The sequence below is a fragment of the Elephas maximus genome, chromosome 8 (genome assembly GCF_024166365.1).
Source record: "Elephas maximus indicus isolate mEleMax1 chromosome 8, mEleMax1 primary haplotype, whole genome shotgun sequence".
NCBI classification, from domain to species: Eukaryota; Metazoa; Chordata; class Mammalia; order Proboscidea; family Elephantidae; genus Elephas; species Elephas maximus.
This window is the reverse complement of record NC_064826.1, coordinates 133,029,559-133,042,653: the sequence shown is the minus strand read 5'-3', so window position 1 is coordinate 133,042,653 and position 13,095 is coordinate 133,029,559. Positions and strand designations below refer to the sequence as shown.

General features: G+C 52.7%; 1 protein-coding gene across 2 annotated transcripts in view; it reads right to left on the bottom strand.

Annotated features, from left to right (window-relative positions):
- The window catches only part of RASGEF1A (RasGEF domain family member 1A), a 119,222-nt gene that overhangs the window by 62,395 nt on the left and 43,732 nt on the right, over window positions 1–13,095 (bottom strand). The window contains exon 1 of one of the 2 annotated variants that reach the window (XM_049894705.1): window positions 93–193. The exons of the other annotated variant lie outside the window; for it this stretch is intronic. Within the exon in view, the coding sequence (XP_049750662.1) occupies window positions 93–137 (45 nt within the window). The 5' untranslated portion in view covers window positions 138–193. Of the gene's footprint in view, window positions 1–92; window positions 194–13,095 lie in introns of those variants that run through there. 2 annotated transcript variants of the gene reach the window in all.

Sequence of the window (13,095 nt, the reverse complement as noted above, 5' to 3'; positions counted from 1 at the left end):
CAATGCTCTCCACAGGCTGGAAGACTGACTCCATGGGGAGGCCAGAAGACGCACCAGGAGCTCCCATGTCTGCTCCGTCGGGCTCTGCTCACCCTCCCTGGCTGCCATGCCCATTCTGGCTCAGGTCTCCTCTCCATCTGTTTGATAAGGGGTCATCAGAGGAGGACCTTGGTGCCTGGGGCAGGACCAGGAGTGTCTTCGGTGGACCAGGTTATGAGGATGGACAGTCCCCGGAGCTCAGGAGGGGCACCCTGCTACCACACAGAGTACCAGGAGGTGCCTGTTGGATTATTACAGAGAAAAAGCCCTTTGAGAGGGAATCTGGATTGTGGAAGAAGAGAAATCCGTCCTTGCTCTTCTGGAGAGGGAGGAGACACAGGTGGGAGGAGAGTCCTCCCCATCTCAGTGACATCCCTCAGCCTTGATTTGCAGTGCGGTTGGGATGGGAGAGTCCCAGTGGATCACAGGCCTGCAGAGAGAGGGAGGGAAGCCTCAGGCATGAGCTTATCCTCAGGAACAGTGGAGGATGCAAGCAGAGAGAGCTTGTGTCCACCACTCCAGCAGTTCCAACCAGATCCCCTTCCTGGGGCAGCAGGTGCTTCTAGGGCATCTTCTCCCTTGGGTCCTGCTTCTCACATTTCATCCTAAGCCAGTCCTGGCCGGCAGAGGTAGTAGGCAGACCACATGCTACAACCCTCCTTACAAGTAAGGCCAGTCTTTGCCCTGGAGCCTCCAGAAGGTGCCCCCTGCTGGAGCCCAGGCCCCTCTCATGGCCCCACAGCTGCTGCCATACCCCCGGCCACCTCCCAAAGGCCATTTGAGAAGCCACATTCAGGCTCCTGCTTCTGGAGAAGTGAATTAATTTCTCATGAACAAGGGCTTCTCTTCAGCGGCCAGTCTCTCCTGGGCCTGGCACCTGGAGTGAGGTTGTTCTCTCTTCTTCCTGTATGACCAGTACCAGCACCTATATTCTGAGAGCACAGGGGAGAGAATTCTCCTGGAGAAAGGCAGGATGCGGAACCCTCTGAAGGAAGCCTAAACTTGTGTCCCTGCCGGGACCTAGACCAGAGCTGCAGAAGCCAGTGCACTGCTCAGCAGGCTGGGGCAGAGGCTCCCCTTACTGGCTGCACCCCAGAAGTTTTCCTGTTCCTCTGATAGGGACTCTTGGCCTGGTTGGAAGGCTGCCTGAACAAGGAACCTACTTCTCTAATAGTGCTGCTCACTGACAGAGAACATCTCTCTCAAGGGGAATACCATCTCCAGGTCTGGAGGCCCTGCTATAAGAAATCTGACCCTGGAGAGAATGCACAGAGGTTAGTCTGAGGTAAGAACTCTGGGTCCTGCAGTATTCCTGGGATTTGGGGCCAGGCAATGCCAGTATAGAGATATTGCTGCTGCTCCTTCCAGAAGGCATGGCCTTGGGCTGGGCAACCCTCTGGCCTTGGGGGTTATTGTAGCCACTCTCCCCAGGAAAGTGGCTTTGTCTCTAGGTCACAGAATGATGTAGGAAGTAAATGGGGTCTACAGTCTGCAGCCCCTGCAGTCTTGGTTTTATTAGCAGGCAGCCCATGGCCAGGTCACAGCCTCTGTATGCCTCAGTCCCCCACAACAAAATGGGACTCATACATTCTTTCTCACAAGGCGGCTTCTAAAACCTAATATGATGTGCATGGATGCTGGTTCTCTTGCAGCTTTGAAGGCAGAGAGATTCTAGAGGGTGTCTCAGCAGAGAGGCACTCAGGACTTGCAGATGGGGGCCAGGGCTTGGCAGGAGAGAGGCTGGGCTTCCTGCCATTGCATGTTCAGGAACAACAGAGGTGGAGGAGAAGAAAGGAGGGAGAGAGACTGCCTAGTCTCACATATCCCCTTTTCCATCTATAGGGAGGGATACTGAGGCCCAGAGATGGGATGAGCTTTGCTCAAAGGCACGCAGCCATCCAGGAGCTGGCACTGGACCTGACAGCATTTGGCAGGACAGTTGAGACCACTGTTCTTCTGCAAAGGGCTGTAACCTGGCTTCCTCCAGAGGGTGGTGGACACTCCTGCTCCACCTACCTGCAGTGCCCTGCCCCTGTCCTTCCTTCTCCCTTACCCCTGCCCCTCAGCAGATGCTCCACATGGAGCTGCAAATCAGTGTAGGCACAGGCTCTGCAGGCTTATGATGAGATGAAGCCGAGCGAGTGGGCAGGCCCACCAGGCATGGTGGAGGGAACACCAGCGGGACCTGCAACAGACGTGGTCCCAGGGCTGCAGGAGGGCAGGGTTCTATGCAGTGGCCCTGTTCCAAGAGGGCTATCAGAGAAGGTTTCTCAAGTGCACTGGACCCAAAGCTGGTCTCCCAAGAGCTCCAAGGAGATTCTGCAGTGGCCACTCAGCCCCTCTGCCCACCTGCTCCAGTTGTGGCCATGTGGTACTGGCCCTGACTGCATGTTTGCCTTGAGCAGGTGCAGCCTTCTGGGCCAGCATCCTTGGAGGCCCTGGCCCAGTTGGAAACCAGGGTCATGACGCGGTTGTGCTGCCCAGTGATGAGCACACGAGTTACAACTGCGAACGTGTCCCTCTCCTATAACACCTAAGAGCCAGAGACTACCTGTATTCATGCACTCCTCGGGAAACTCCTTAAAGGTGCCACCAAAGGGTTTGTATGCTCTTTTCAAATCAGGCCTCCCGTGAGTTAGTCCATCCGGTTCCTGTCACCAGGAAGCCAAGAGGACCTGAAGGTCTCCTGACTCCTTCCAGAGTCACATCCTGGGCTTCTGCTCAGGCCAACTCTGACCAGGTGTACATGACCATGGGCAGCCCATGCCCATATATTCAGAGAAGTGTGACAAGAGTTGGGAATGCAGGGCTGGGCCTCCCCAGAAGAGGCAGTGATGCCCCCAGGGAAACGGTTCCCGGGGAGGCAACCCGAGGGAGGTGGCTAGGGAAGGGCCATCTGCGAAAGCTTCTTTCAGACGGGGGCTCTCAGACCTGACAGAATCACCTGAAACTTGTTGAAAAGGTGACACCCAGGCCCATCCTCAGAAATTCTGTCTCCATGGGCATGTGGGGACCCAGAAGTATGCATTTTACACCCGCTCTCCCAGTGATCTCAGAAGACGCATCAGAGCTTGGGCTGGCAAGAGCAGGGCATAGCCCAGAAGCGGGGGCGGGGAGCATCTGGGCCAAGGGGGACTGTGCAAACGGACAGATAGAGGCATATGCTCAGGGACACAGGCACATGGAGTTTCCTTGGGGTGGAGTCGAGTCCCCAGGGTAATGAGAGCCCATGAGGAGATAGCCGAGTGAGGTCAAGGCAGGACCTCTGGAGAAGCAGGGCCACGCTTGGGCATGTCCTTTGGTGTGGGACAGGCAGATGGCTCCCTGAGATGACATGAGGTGGACTGTGATGTAAACAACAAACCTGTAAAGAGACAATCAAAACACCTCTGAGCACAGCAAGCCTGGTGACACTTGGTAGCAAAGGCAGGGGACACAAAGAGCAAGGTGGAGTCCCTTCCCTACAGCCCTCAGCATGCCCCACCCCCCTCAGAAGCAACAGCAAAGAGCTTCTCAAATTGGGGGAGACTGCAGGGACAGGGGAGATGTGCGAGGGTGTCCGGGACATGCTGCACATTGCCCCATCAGCAGGATGCACAGGTGTGGGAAAAACAGCAAAGGCCTGTGGGCAGCATGGCCACAGAAGATCATGGGTTAAAGACCAAGCCGTCCACTTTCACCTGTGAGGTCTGCAAACATCATGTCAAAGGTAGCACAGAGTATTAGTGAGAATGTGGGGGAAAAGCCAGGCCACTGGTGGGAAAGGAGAAGAGGGATGACTGAGTGACATTTCCATAAGGTTCCTCAGAGGAGGAAGCCACTCCTCAGCAGCAGCCATCGTTTAGACCACAACAAAGAGCTGTGTGTACATGTGTGCGTGCACATCTGTGTGCATGTATGTGTGTACACATGTGTATATGCATGTGTGCACACGTGTGCCCACCTGTTTGTGCCTACTGGCACGTGCACACCCATCTGTGCATGTCCGCCTTTGTGCGCATGTACCCATCTGTGCACATGTGCTTTGTGTGTGCATGTGTGTACATGTGCCTGTGCATGTGTTCATGTGTGTGCCTATGAAACAGATGAGCACATACACACTGAAAGGCTAATCAGGGTGTCCACTCTCCATTGCTCTCGTCTCCCGTGGACAAGCTGGTCCTGTGGACCAGGACCAGGCTAGCAGTGGCTTCCTTACAGGCTCCTGGAGCAGGGACACCTGCTCCCGCCATTTGGGTGCAGAGTCCAAGAAGCCTGAGGACCTGCGAGCGGGTGTCAGGCTAGCTGGTGCCCTGCAGCATGGGGCAGCACCCCTCCAACCCTGGGGTTGTTGAGGGTGCCTCTCAGTTCTTTATTATAAAGAGGCTCACACATCACCTACCCATTTTACCCACTGGGAGCATGCTTTGAGGGTGTTCTGAGCTGCTCATACTTCACGTCTCCCCTCTCTTCATTCCTGCCAGCTTCTCCCCCTCCAGTTGTGAGGTCAGATGGTTCCATGTGGTGCCAGGCAGGGAGCCTGCGGGAGCTGCTTTGGGAAAGGCCAGTGGGTCACCGAGCCAACCTGAAACACACCCTCCTCCCAAGGAGTCTGCGCTATTCTTACCTCTGGGACTTAACACTACTACCAACACTCCAAAGTGTGCCCCTCCCCATCCCCAGTGCCTTTCAGGGCCACCTGCCATCTCCTCCAGGAAGCCTTCCTGATCCTGGAGCATCCTCAGGGCCTCCCTTGAACTGGCAGCCCACTCACAATATTCACTTTACACTTCCTCCCACCCAGCTCTCAAGATGGGTTGTTTCTCCCCGGAGGGCCGTGCTGTGAGGGTCTGCGCTTGTGTCTCCAGAAAATGAAATATGCGGTGTGAAATTAATGATGTCTGCCTTAGGTATGCTGAGGGAGGAGGCACAAATGCTGTGAGCCTGCATATCTCCTCCAGCCCCTCAGGGGTGTGCTCTTAACAACTGGCTGGGATTCTGCATTTCTAGCTAGACTGTTCACTTATTCACTTAAAAAAATAACAGGTGTTTACTATGTGCCAAGTTCTCAGAGACAGTCCCTGCTCTCTGAGATTACATTCTCAGGGGCTAGACCATGAGAGAGGAAAGTGATAAACATAAACAAGTAGACAAATAAATGAATAAAGTAATGGCAGCTAGAGATGAGAAGGGTGAGAATACAGAGCCTGAGGGCTCACGGACTGAAGAGACTGGTGGGAGCCTGTCATGTGAACAGAGGAGGAGGGCACGCCAGGCAGGGCATAGCACATGCAAAGGCCCAGGGCTGTGGGAAGCGCGGTGTGTTCAAGGGTGGAAAGGAGACCAGGGTGGTGACTGCAGTGAGGGATGCTGTCTCAGGAATTCTCTCCAGAAGTCTGGAAGAGTGGCCAAGTGGGGGAGCATACTACTTGGGAGGCTGTCACACCTTTTCCTGCAGGCCAGGCTCCTGCACCCTCCACAGCTTACCCACTGGTGGGGCAGGGGCCTGAGCCACAGGAGTGCAGCTGTGGTGCCAGTTCTAAGCCCTTGGGGCTGACCCGTGGGTAGGCGTGGGGTGGGCACACCAGGCAGTAGGTATCTGCCCTCTGGGATGACCGCACTTCACTATTTTGGACCAGGGCTGGCCATGGTGTACACAGGGCTGTCCATCAGGCTGGCCTCCCAGAGAGTGTCTCTCTCTCCAGCTGAGGCCAGGCCCAGTGTGCCCTTCACCAGGGACCAGGGAATTCCCTGCAGTGGGAGGCAGATGCTGCAAAACTGGGCTTTGGTTCCATTTTTAAAAGGGGAAAAGCATGGGTTGTGAATGGGATTGGGGGAAGTAGTACTGGGCACCCCTGTTCCTTCCCTACCTCTCAAATTCACAGCTGCTGTGGGCACTTGGGAATCTACCATCCCCCTCTTTCTCTGGGAACCAGGGGAACCACTGTCCTCCCATGTCTGTGTCAGTCCCCACCCCCAAAAAGATGTCTACGACCACACCGCAGCTCCTCTCCTCTGCATTCTGAGCTTGGGCCTGCTGTTCCCCAGACACCCCCTGCACCCATGGGGGCCAGCCTCTGCACAGCCCACATTTTCTTCTCTGAGCAAAGCACAAATGCCTGCAGTATGATTTTGGAAATGCAAATATGTCTTTTAGGGACTTTGGTATCTAAATATTTCAAAAATGCTTTTGCAAGAAGAATAAACAGAAAGTGGAATTCATAAATTATTCCTCCTGGCACAAGATGAAGGGACCAAGGGCCACCCCATGACTGTGGACCCGCTCCCTGTGCAGTGATGGGCCTGGGGAAGTCAGATAACACTCTGGGCCTCAGCTTTCTCCTCCAGGCTGGTAACCTCAAAGGGCCCTGCAGCTGGCCAGATCTAAGCCCGTGGAGTCCTGAGGCTGCTCAGAGGAGTTGGGCAGGCGGCTGGGAGTCTGGGCCTGGATGGGTGGCATGAGATGCCTGGGGGCCAGCATCTCCCGTTGCTCCCAGATGACAGTGCACACTCCCTCAAGTACTAGTGCTCGACCTCGACCTTGGTGCAGACACTGCTGTGCTGTTGTTGCCGCTGCCCTGCCCACCCCAGCACCTGGTCCTCAGTTGTTACACTCTCTGTAACTCAGGGTGGTGTGGCCCAGGCCTGCGCACAGCGCACCCAAGACCCACGTTGTGGCCATGGGCCTGGCCTCCCAGAGTCTCTGCTTTCCACCTCTCCAACAGGAAGTGTTTTCCTGCCCCAGGAGACAGCAGTAGTGGTGGAGGTACAGGCAGAACCCCCCTTCCCTGCCGGCTGGGACCTAGGGTGGCCCTGCCCTGGTGTCTGCCACTGCTGCCCCCATGTCAGGACAGCTGGATGGCCCTGGGCCCCTGGAAGGGGAGGGTGGGGGTCAAAGGACACCTGCCTTAGACCCGGGCCACTGTGGGACCACCAGGGCTCTAGGGAAGAGAGCACTGTGGTCACCTCCTGTGTCATTCCTGTCCTCAGTTTCCTGCCAGGTGGGGCTGAGGCTCGCCTGCCCTGGGCACCTCCCCGCCCACACCATGCTCAGGCACATTGGCAGGAAGGGCCCAGGGGAACTGTGGCAACCTAAAAGCGTCTGGACAACAGCTGAGGGTCATGCCCTGTACTGTCCTTTGGGTGTTCCAGGGGCTGGGAAGACTCTAGGGGCATGCAGCCTCCTAGGGATGCCTTGAGAAGGTGGATGGTAGGGCCAAGTCAGGGTCCATGCCATCCTCTCCTCTCCCCAGTGTCCCCTGGCTGCTGCCCACAATTCCCAGAGGAGGCTCTGCCTGGTGAGTGTATGGATGGGGGTTCTGGACCAGCCTGGCCTGGGGGGGTGGTCAGGACAGATGGGACTTGGAGCCGCCAGCAAATGAGGAGTCAGTCTTCTCTCTCATGGGTCTCTTATGCCCTCGGGCAGCTCCCAAATTCCTCCCCCAAACCCCTCGTGCTCCTCAAGCTCAAACAGGCTCCCAGTCCCAGCGGCTCCTTGTCTGACATCCAACGTCATCCTCAGATTTGGGTCCCCACCCCTTATCCTCACCCTTGCACCACCAGCTTGGAGGAAGATGTATCCCCTAGCTGTCAAGTGAGTACTCCGCATTCCTCCCTCCCTCTCTCCTCTCTTGCCTCTGCTGGCCCCCATTTCCTCGCCAAGTTTCCCCAGACCCACAAGCACACACACCTCCTGGTCTCATTCCCCTCCTTAGCTGCCTTTCGATCTCTGCTTTCTTTCTAGAAAGAGCAGCAGCCTGCACCTGCCACGCCCATTTCTTCAAGACCCATGTACCCCCAGCCCTCGACCTGGTTGGTGGCTCGCTCTCCTCCACACCCAGAGCCCCCACCCCCAGGAGCCCCAGCTCCTGCATGGGACCCTCCCTCTAGAACTCTCTTCCTGCTCTTCCCTCACGGTCCGTGGGGGACCACTCCCAGCCTACTCTGCACTAACCCAGACCCTCAATTTCAACTAGACGTCTGTGCTCACAGCTCAGTCCCAGCCACCCCAGTATCAGGCCCCATGGGCACCTTCAGTCAGGACACCAGACTGGCCCTGCTATCCCCCTCTTGAGCAACCCCCATGGCCTTTGCTGTTCCAAGAGTTGCCACCTCCATGCAGCCCTTCAGGAGTTCCTGGGACCTCTCCCCTCATCCATGGGCATTTCTCTGTGCATTCATGTCCTCAGGCTGCAGAAAGCAGGGCTCATCCTGTGACCGTCTCTGAGAGCAGATACACACGAAACACCCTCCCCCCAACCCCCGCTGCCATATATACTGCGCACAGCCCTGAAGCTGCAGGGCCATGTGGTCCAGTAGGTGGAGGGGCCTTCTCATGATCCTTTATGGAAAGGTTTTAATTGGACCACAACCAATGGCTTCTTCAATTTCAGCTTTTCAATTTACTTCAGTGACTTCAAATATTTTGGATAAGTTAGATTTTTGACGGTTAACTTATTTTTATTCAAAATTTTGGCAAGAGTCTGGGTTCCTTCCCCCACTTCTAGTTCATCGCCCAGCCCAACATCTACATCAAATGTACTGCAACCCCAGCCCTCGCTCTTCTATGTGTCTATGTAGCCTCAGAGCACAGGGCTCATGGCGTGGTGGTCAAAGTGTCCTGAAAGCCACTCAGGAATCTGAGCAAGAGGAGGTATTGGGGGTTACTAGGAGAGTACTGGGGTACTGGGGGTTCTGGGGGAGGTACTAGAGAGTACTGAAGAGGTGCTGAGGGAGCTGGGGAGGTACTAGAGAGTACTGAAGAGGTGCTGAGGGAGCTGAGGAGGTACTAGAGAGTGCTGAAGAGGTGCTGAGGGAGCTGGGGAGGTACTAAGGAGTACTGAAGAGGTGCTGAGGGAGCTGGGGAGGTACTAGAGAGTACCGAAGAGGTGCTGAGGGAGCTGGGGGTGGTACAGGGGGAGGTGGGGAGTGATAAAGGGTGCTAGAGGAGGCACTGGGGGTCTATGGGATACTGGTGCATGTTGGGGTGCTGGGGTTCCATGAAGGAGCCTGCACAGGGAGGCTGCTCAGGATGATGGGGTATGTATGAGCAGGCAGTGGCCTCTAGGGCTTAATGCTGTCCTCCTCCCTGGGGAGGATCTGTCTCTACATGGAGAGAACAGTGTTGTGGGTTGGTGGAAAGGGATCCCACGACACAAGAGGAGACGACAGGTGTGCATGTGTGTCTACATGTGCTTCCTTGAGCAGGCACAAGCACTCTTTGGAAGGTTCCCTCTCAGTCATCCCCAGAATCACAACTCCTGAAGGCATGGGATGTAGCATGTCCAGGAGTAGTGACAGTGCTTCATATGCTATCACCACACCTGCTCCATTGCCCCAGACACTGTGAACCTAGGGCTGGTGCCCTGCATGCTGGTATGGTGATCCAGGGCCGGGGCTGTCCTGAGGATGCCTGGTGAAGTCAACAGAGCTGAGACCAGAGCTCAGGCGTGTTCCCCTCCAGGGTCCTGCTCCTACCCTGGGGGCCTGTAGTGCAATGGAGTTCTCTGAAGTATGGCCTTTCTGGCCTTGGGTTTATAATTCTGGCAAAGATGATTGGCTGGGCCACAATCTTACAAGGGATTTGGTCTATTACTTTGTAAATAGTGGCTTGATAATCCACTCAATAAGAATGACTGACTTGTGGTCCAACTTGGGGATTGGTTGGGTTTGCCATCCTGCTTATATAAGGGCCAATCTCACATAGGTTCAGGCCGACTGCATTACCATTAGGAAGAGTCTGGAGCAGAGCATTTCCTTTGGACCCACGGGCCCTGCATTGAGAACCTCCTAGAGCCAGGAGAGAGTGCTGTAACACCAAAGACAGCACAAAGCGGCGGCAAGCACAGCAGAGCAGAGTGACAGAGAAACAGCAGCAGCAGTATGAGTAATGGAAATCACAGGAGTGGCAGATGGCTGTGGTGGGCTTGCTGGCCCATGGAGAGAGAGAGCTGAGCACCTTCAGGCAGGAGGATTGCTGGCAGAGCCAAGTATCTTCGGGCATTTGTCAGTGCAGCTAAAAGGGCTGCAACATTTGCCTGAGCAGGGTAGAGGCCTAGAGGACCCCAAGCAGGGCAGAAGCCAAGAAGGACCCAGTGGCAGAGGTTAAGAGGGCCCCTGCAGCAGAATGGCCTGAGAAGGGAACCAGTGGCAGAGCCAGCGGTGATGGCAAAAGCTGCTGCTAGGAGGGCCCAACAAAGCGGGCTGCTACACTCGTCATAAGTTGGGCCAATTAGCAGTCCGGAGGCCAAGGACAGGGAGGCCGAAGGCAGAGAAGGGTGTGTGCACAGCCAAGAAGGGGCATGCACAGCCAAGAGAAGGGCCTTTCTGCAGGCACGACTGAAGGTACCGTTGGCTCACATGGCCAAGAAGGAGCTTACAACTGTCCTGGTTGGAAGCTGTCCTGAAGTTGATCCTAATCCCAAATTGTAGTCTGTTACTTTCCTAATAAATCACATAACTGTGAGTATGGTCTGTGAGTTCTGTGTGGCCACCGCATTGAATTTTTGAACCCAGCAGAGAATTAGAGAGTGCCACAGGGTGGGGGGTAGGGAGGTGGCTAGCATCAGGAATGGTGAAAAAGTTGGAGAGTAGAGGTATGTCTGACCTCCACCTCTTAGGAACCAGCTTTGTACTGATCTTGATTCTTATTCCTCATGGATGTAGATGAGTTCTGAGGCCACAGAACAGGAAGCTGCATGGTGAGGATGGCTGGCAGAGAGTGTGCTCCTCTTTCTCCAGCCAGAACCAGGAGGAACAGGTGTGCTGGGCCCCTTGGAGTGGACCTGGGAGATGACAGCCCAGACCTGGCGCCAGGCCTACCCATGCATTCTCACACTTAGCTGCCTAGTTGCTGATTTGACCTGCTTCAAAATTGAAAATGTAATACATGCTCATGTTAATATACTCAAAAGGACAGACCCTGACAAGGAAAAGTAAGTTCCTTCCCAACCCAGGCCCAAGCCCCTCCTCAAAGACATCCACTATTAACAGTTTCTTACATGCAACCTTCCAGAATTGTTCTGTGCTTGTGAAATCATTTACATGGATGTGCAAGACTATTTTCTAAACAAAAAGGCTCACACTTCACATGATATTTGCAACCTGCTCTTTTCTCTGTGCAACTCCTTCATGCTCTGTAACAGCTGCAAGACGTGTCACTGGACGGCTAGGATGTTACATGTGCAGCTTGTCTCCTAGTGCAGGACACTGAGGTGTTTTCCAGCCTCTGCTAACTACAAACATTTCTGAAATGAGCATCTTTGAGCAAGTGTCTCTACTCAAGCATGGGGCCATATGTGAAGGATAAATTCTTAAAAGTGGATATGCTGAGTCACAGTTTATATGCATTTTAAATTTAGAGAGACCTCACAGAGTGCTCAGCGGAGGCTGGCTGGACATCACTGAAAATGGTGAAGGATCTCCAAAAATTCTCTCCTCCAAAAAAGCAACAAGAAAACTAGAAAAATTGTCACGATCAACATTTTTAGAACTCTGGAAATTAACCAAAGGCTTGTAGCAATCTTGAGAGTATATTCTCTCTCTCTCTCTCTCACACACACACACACACACAAAACCAAAAAAAACAATAACAGTTGATTCTCAGTAAGAACTGTGAGCTTTGCGGCATTTTAACTTGCCCTAGTCCTATCTCTCATTCTCTAGCTCCCCAATAGCCTTGAAAAATAAGACTTTGTTTTGCAGTAAAAACCAGTTGCCTGGCGGTCACTGGAAGGAGGAGAACAGGGCTAGAGCCCTTTCAAAACCTCATTACCCCAAAATTGCAAAGATGTCTTTATTTGACCTGACTCAAAGCTGAACCAGAGCAAAAGCCTATTTCCCACACAAAGAAAGAATCTTAAAAAGCAGCATGTCTTAGGCTGGGTTCTGTAGAGAAGCAAAACCAATGAAGCATCTATATGTATATATGTAGAGAGAGAGAGAGACAGAGACAGATTTATATCAAGGAAATGTCTCATGTGGTTGTAGGGGCTGGGAAGTCCCAAGTCCGTGGGTCAGGTTGTAGGCTTCTCCTGACTCATAGCTGCAGGGCTGATGAACCCAACATCAGCAGGTCAGACAACAGGCCTCTGGCTCACAGGCTGCGGAGGCTGAAAAATTCTAAGATTAGCAGGTAAGCTGCTAGGTCAAGTCCCAAGAACTGGAGGTCAGATGCAGAATCCAGAGTAAGCAAAAGCCAATAAGCTCTGCCAGGAAGTCCACATATACTGGATGCAGGCCACATCCCCAAGAAAAATCCCTTTCAACTGATTGGCTGCTTACATCATTACATAGCTGCCAAACTACACCATAACTGCCAAACCACTGAGAATCATGGCCCAGCCAAGTTGACACACAACCCTAATCATCACACAGCATGAAAGATGTGACTCCTCACGTACAAAGAATACTCAATAATATTAACAGCCAATTTTTCACCAGAAATCATGGAGGCTAGAAGACAGTGGGATGACGTAGTTAAAGGGTTGGGGGGAAAAAAAGAAACTGTCAAACAAGAATTCTTTATGCAGTAAAACTATCTTTCTAAAATAAAGGAGAAATAATCCAGGTAAAAAAGAATTTGTTACTATGAGACCTCTTCTACAAGAAATACTAATGGAAGTACTTCAAGCTAAAAGGACACTAGACAGGTAACTTGAATTCATATGAAAAAAGTAAAGGGGAACACCAGTAAAGGTAACTACATAGGTAAATACAAAAGACATTAAGTATATATTTTATGTTTGTAATTCTTTTTCCCCTTAAATGATTTAAAAGACAACTGCACAAATCAATAATTATAAATATGTGTTGATGAGCACATAATGTATAAAGATGTAAATATTATGGTAATAACAACATAAAGGAGGGAGGAGGAAATGGGGCTATACAGAAACAAGGTTTTTGTATACTACTGAAATTAAGTTGGTATTAACCCAAACCAGATTGATATAAATTAAGATATTAATTGCAATCTCCAGAGAATTAATCCTCTAAGAAAATAACACAAAAAATACTTAGTAAAAGAAATTACAAGGGAGATAAAATGGTATACTAGAAAACATCTATTTAATGCAA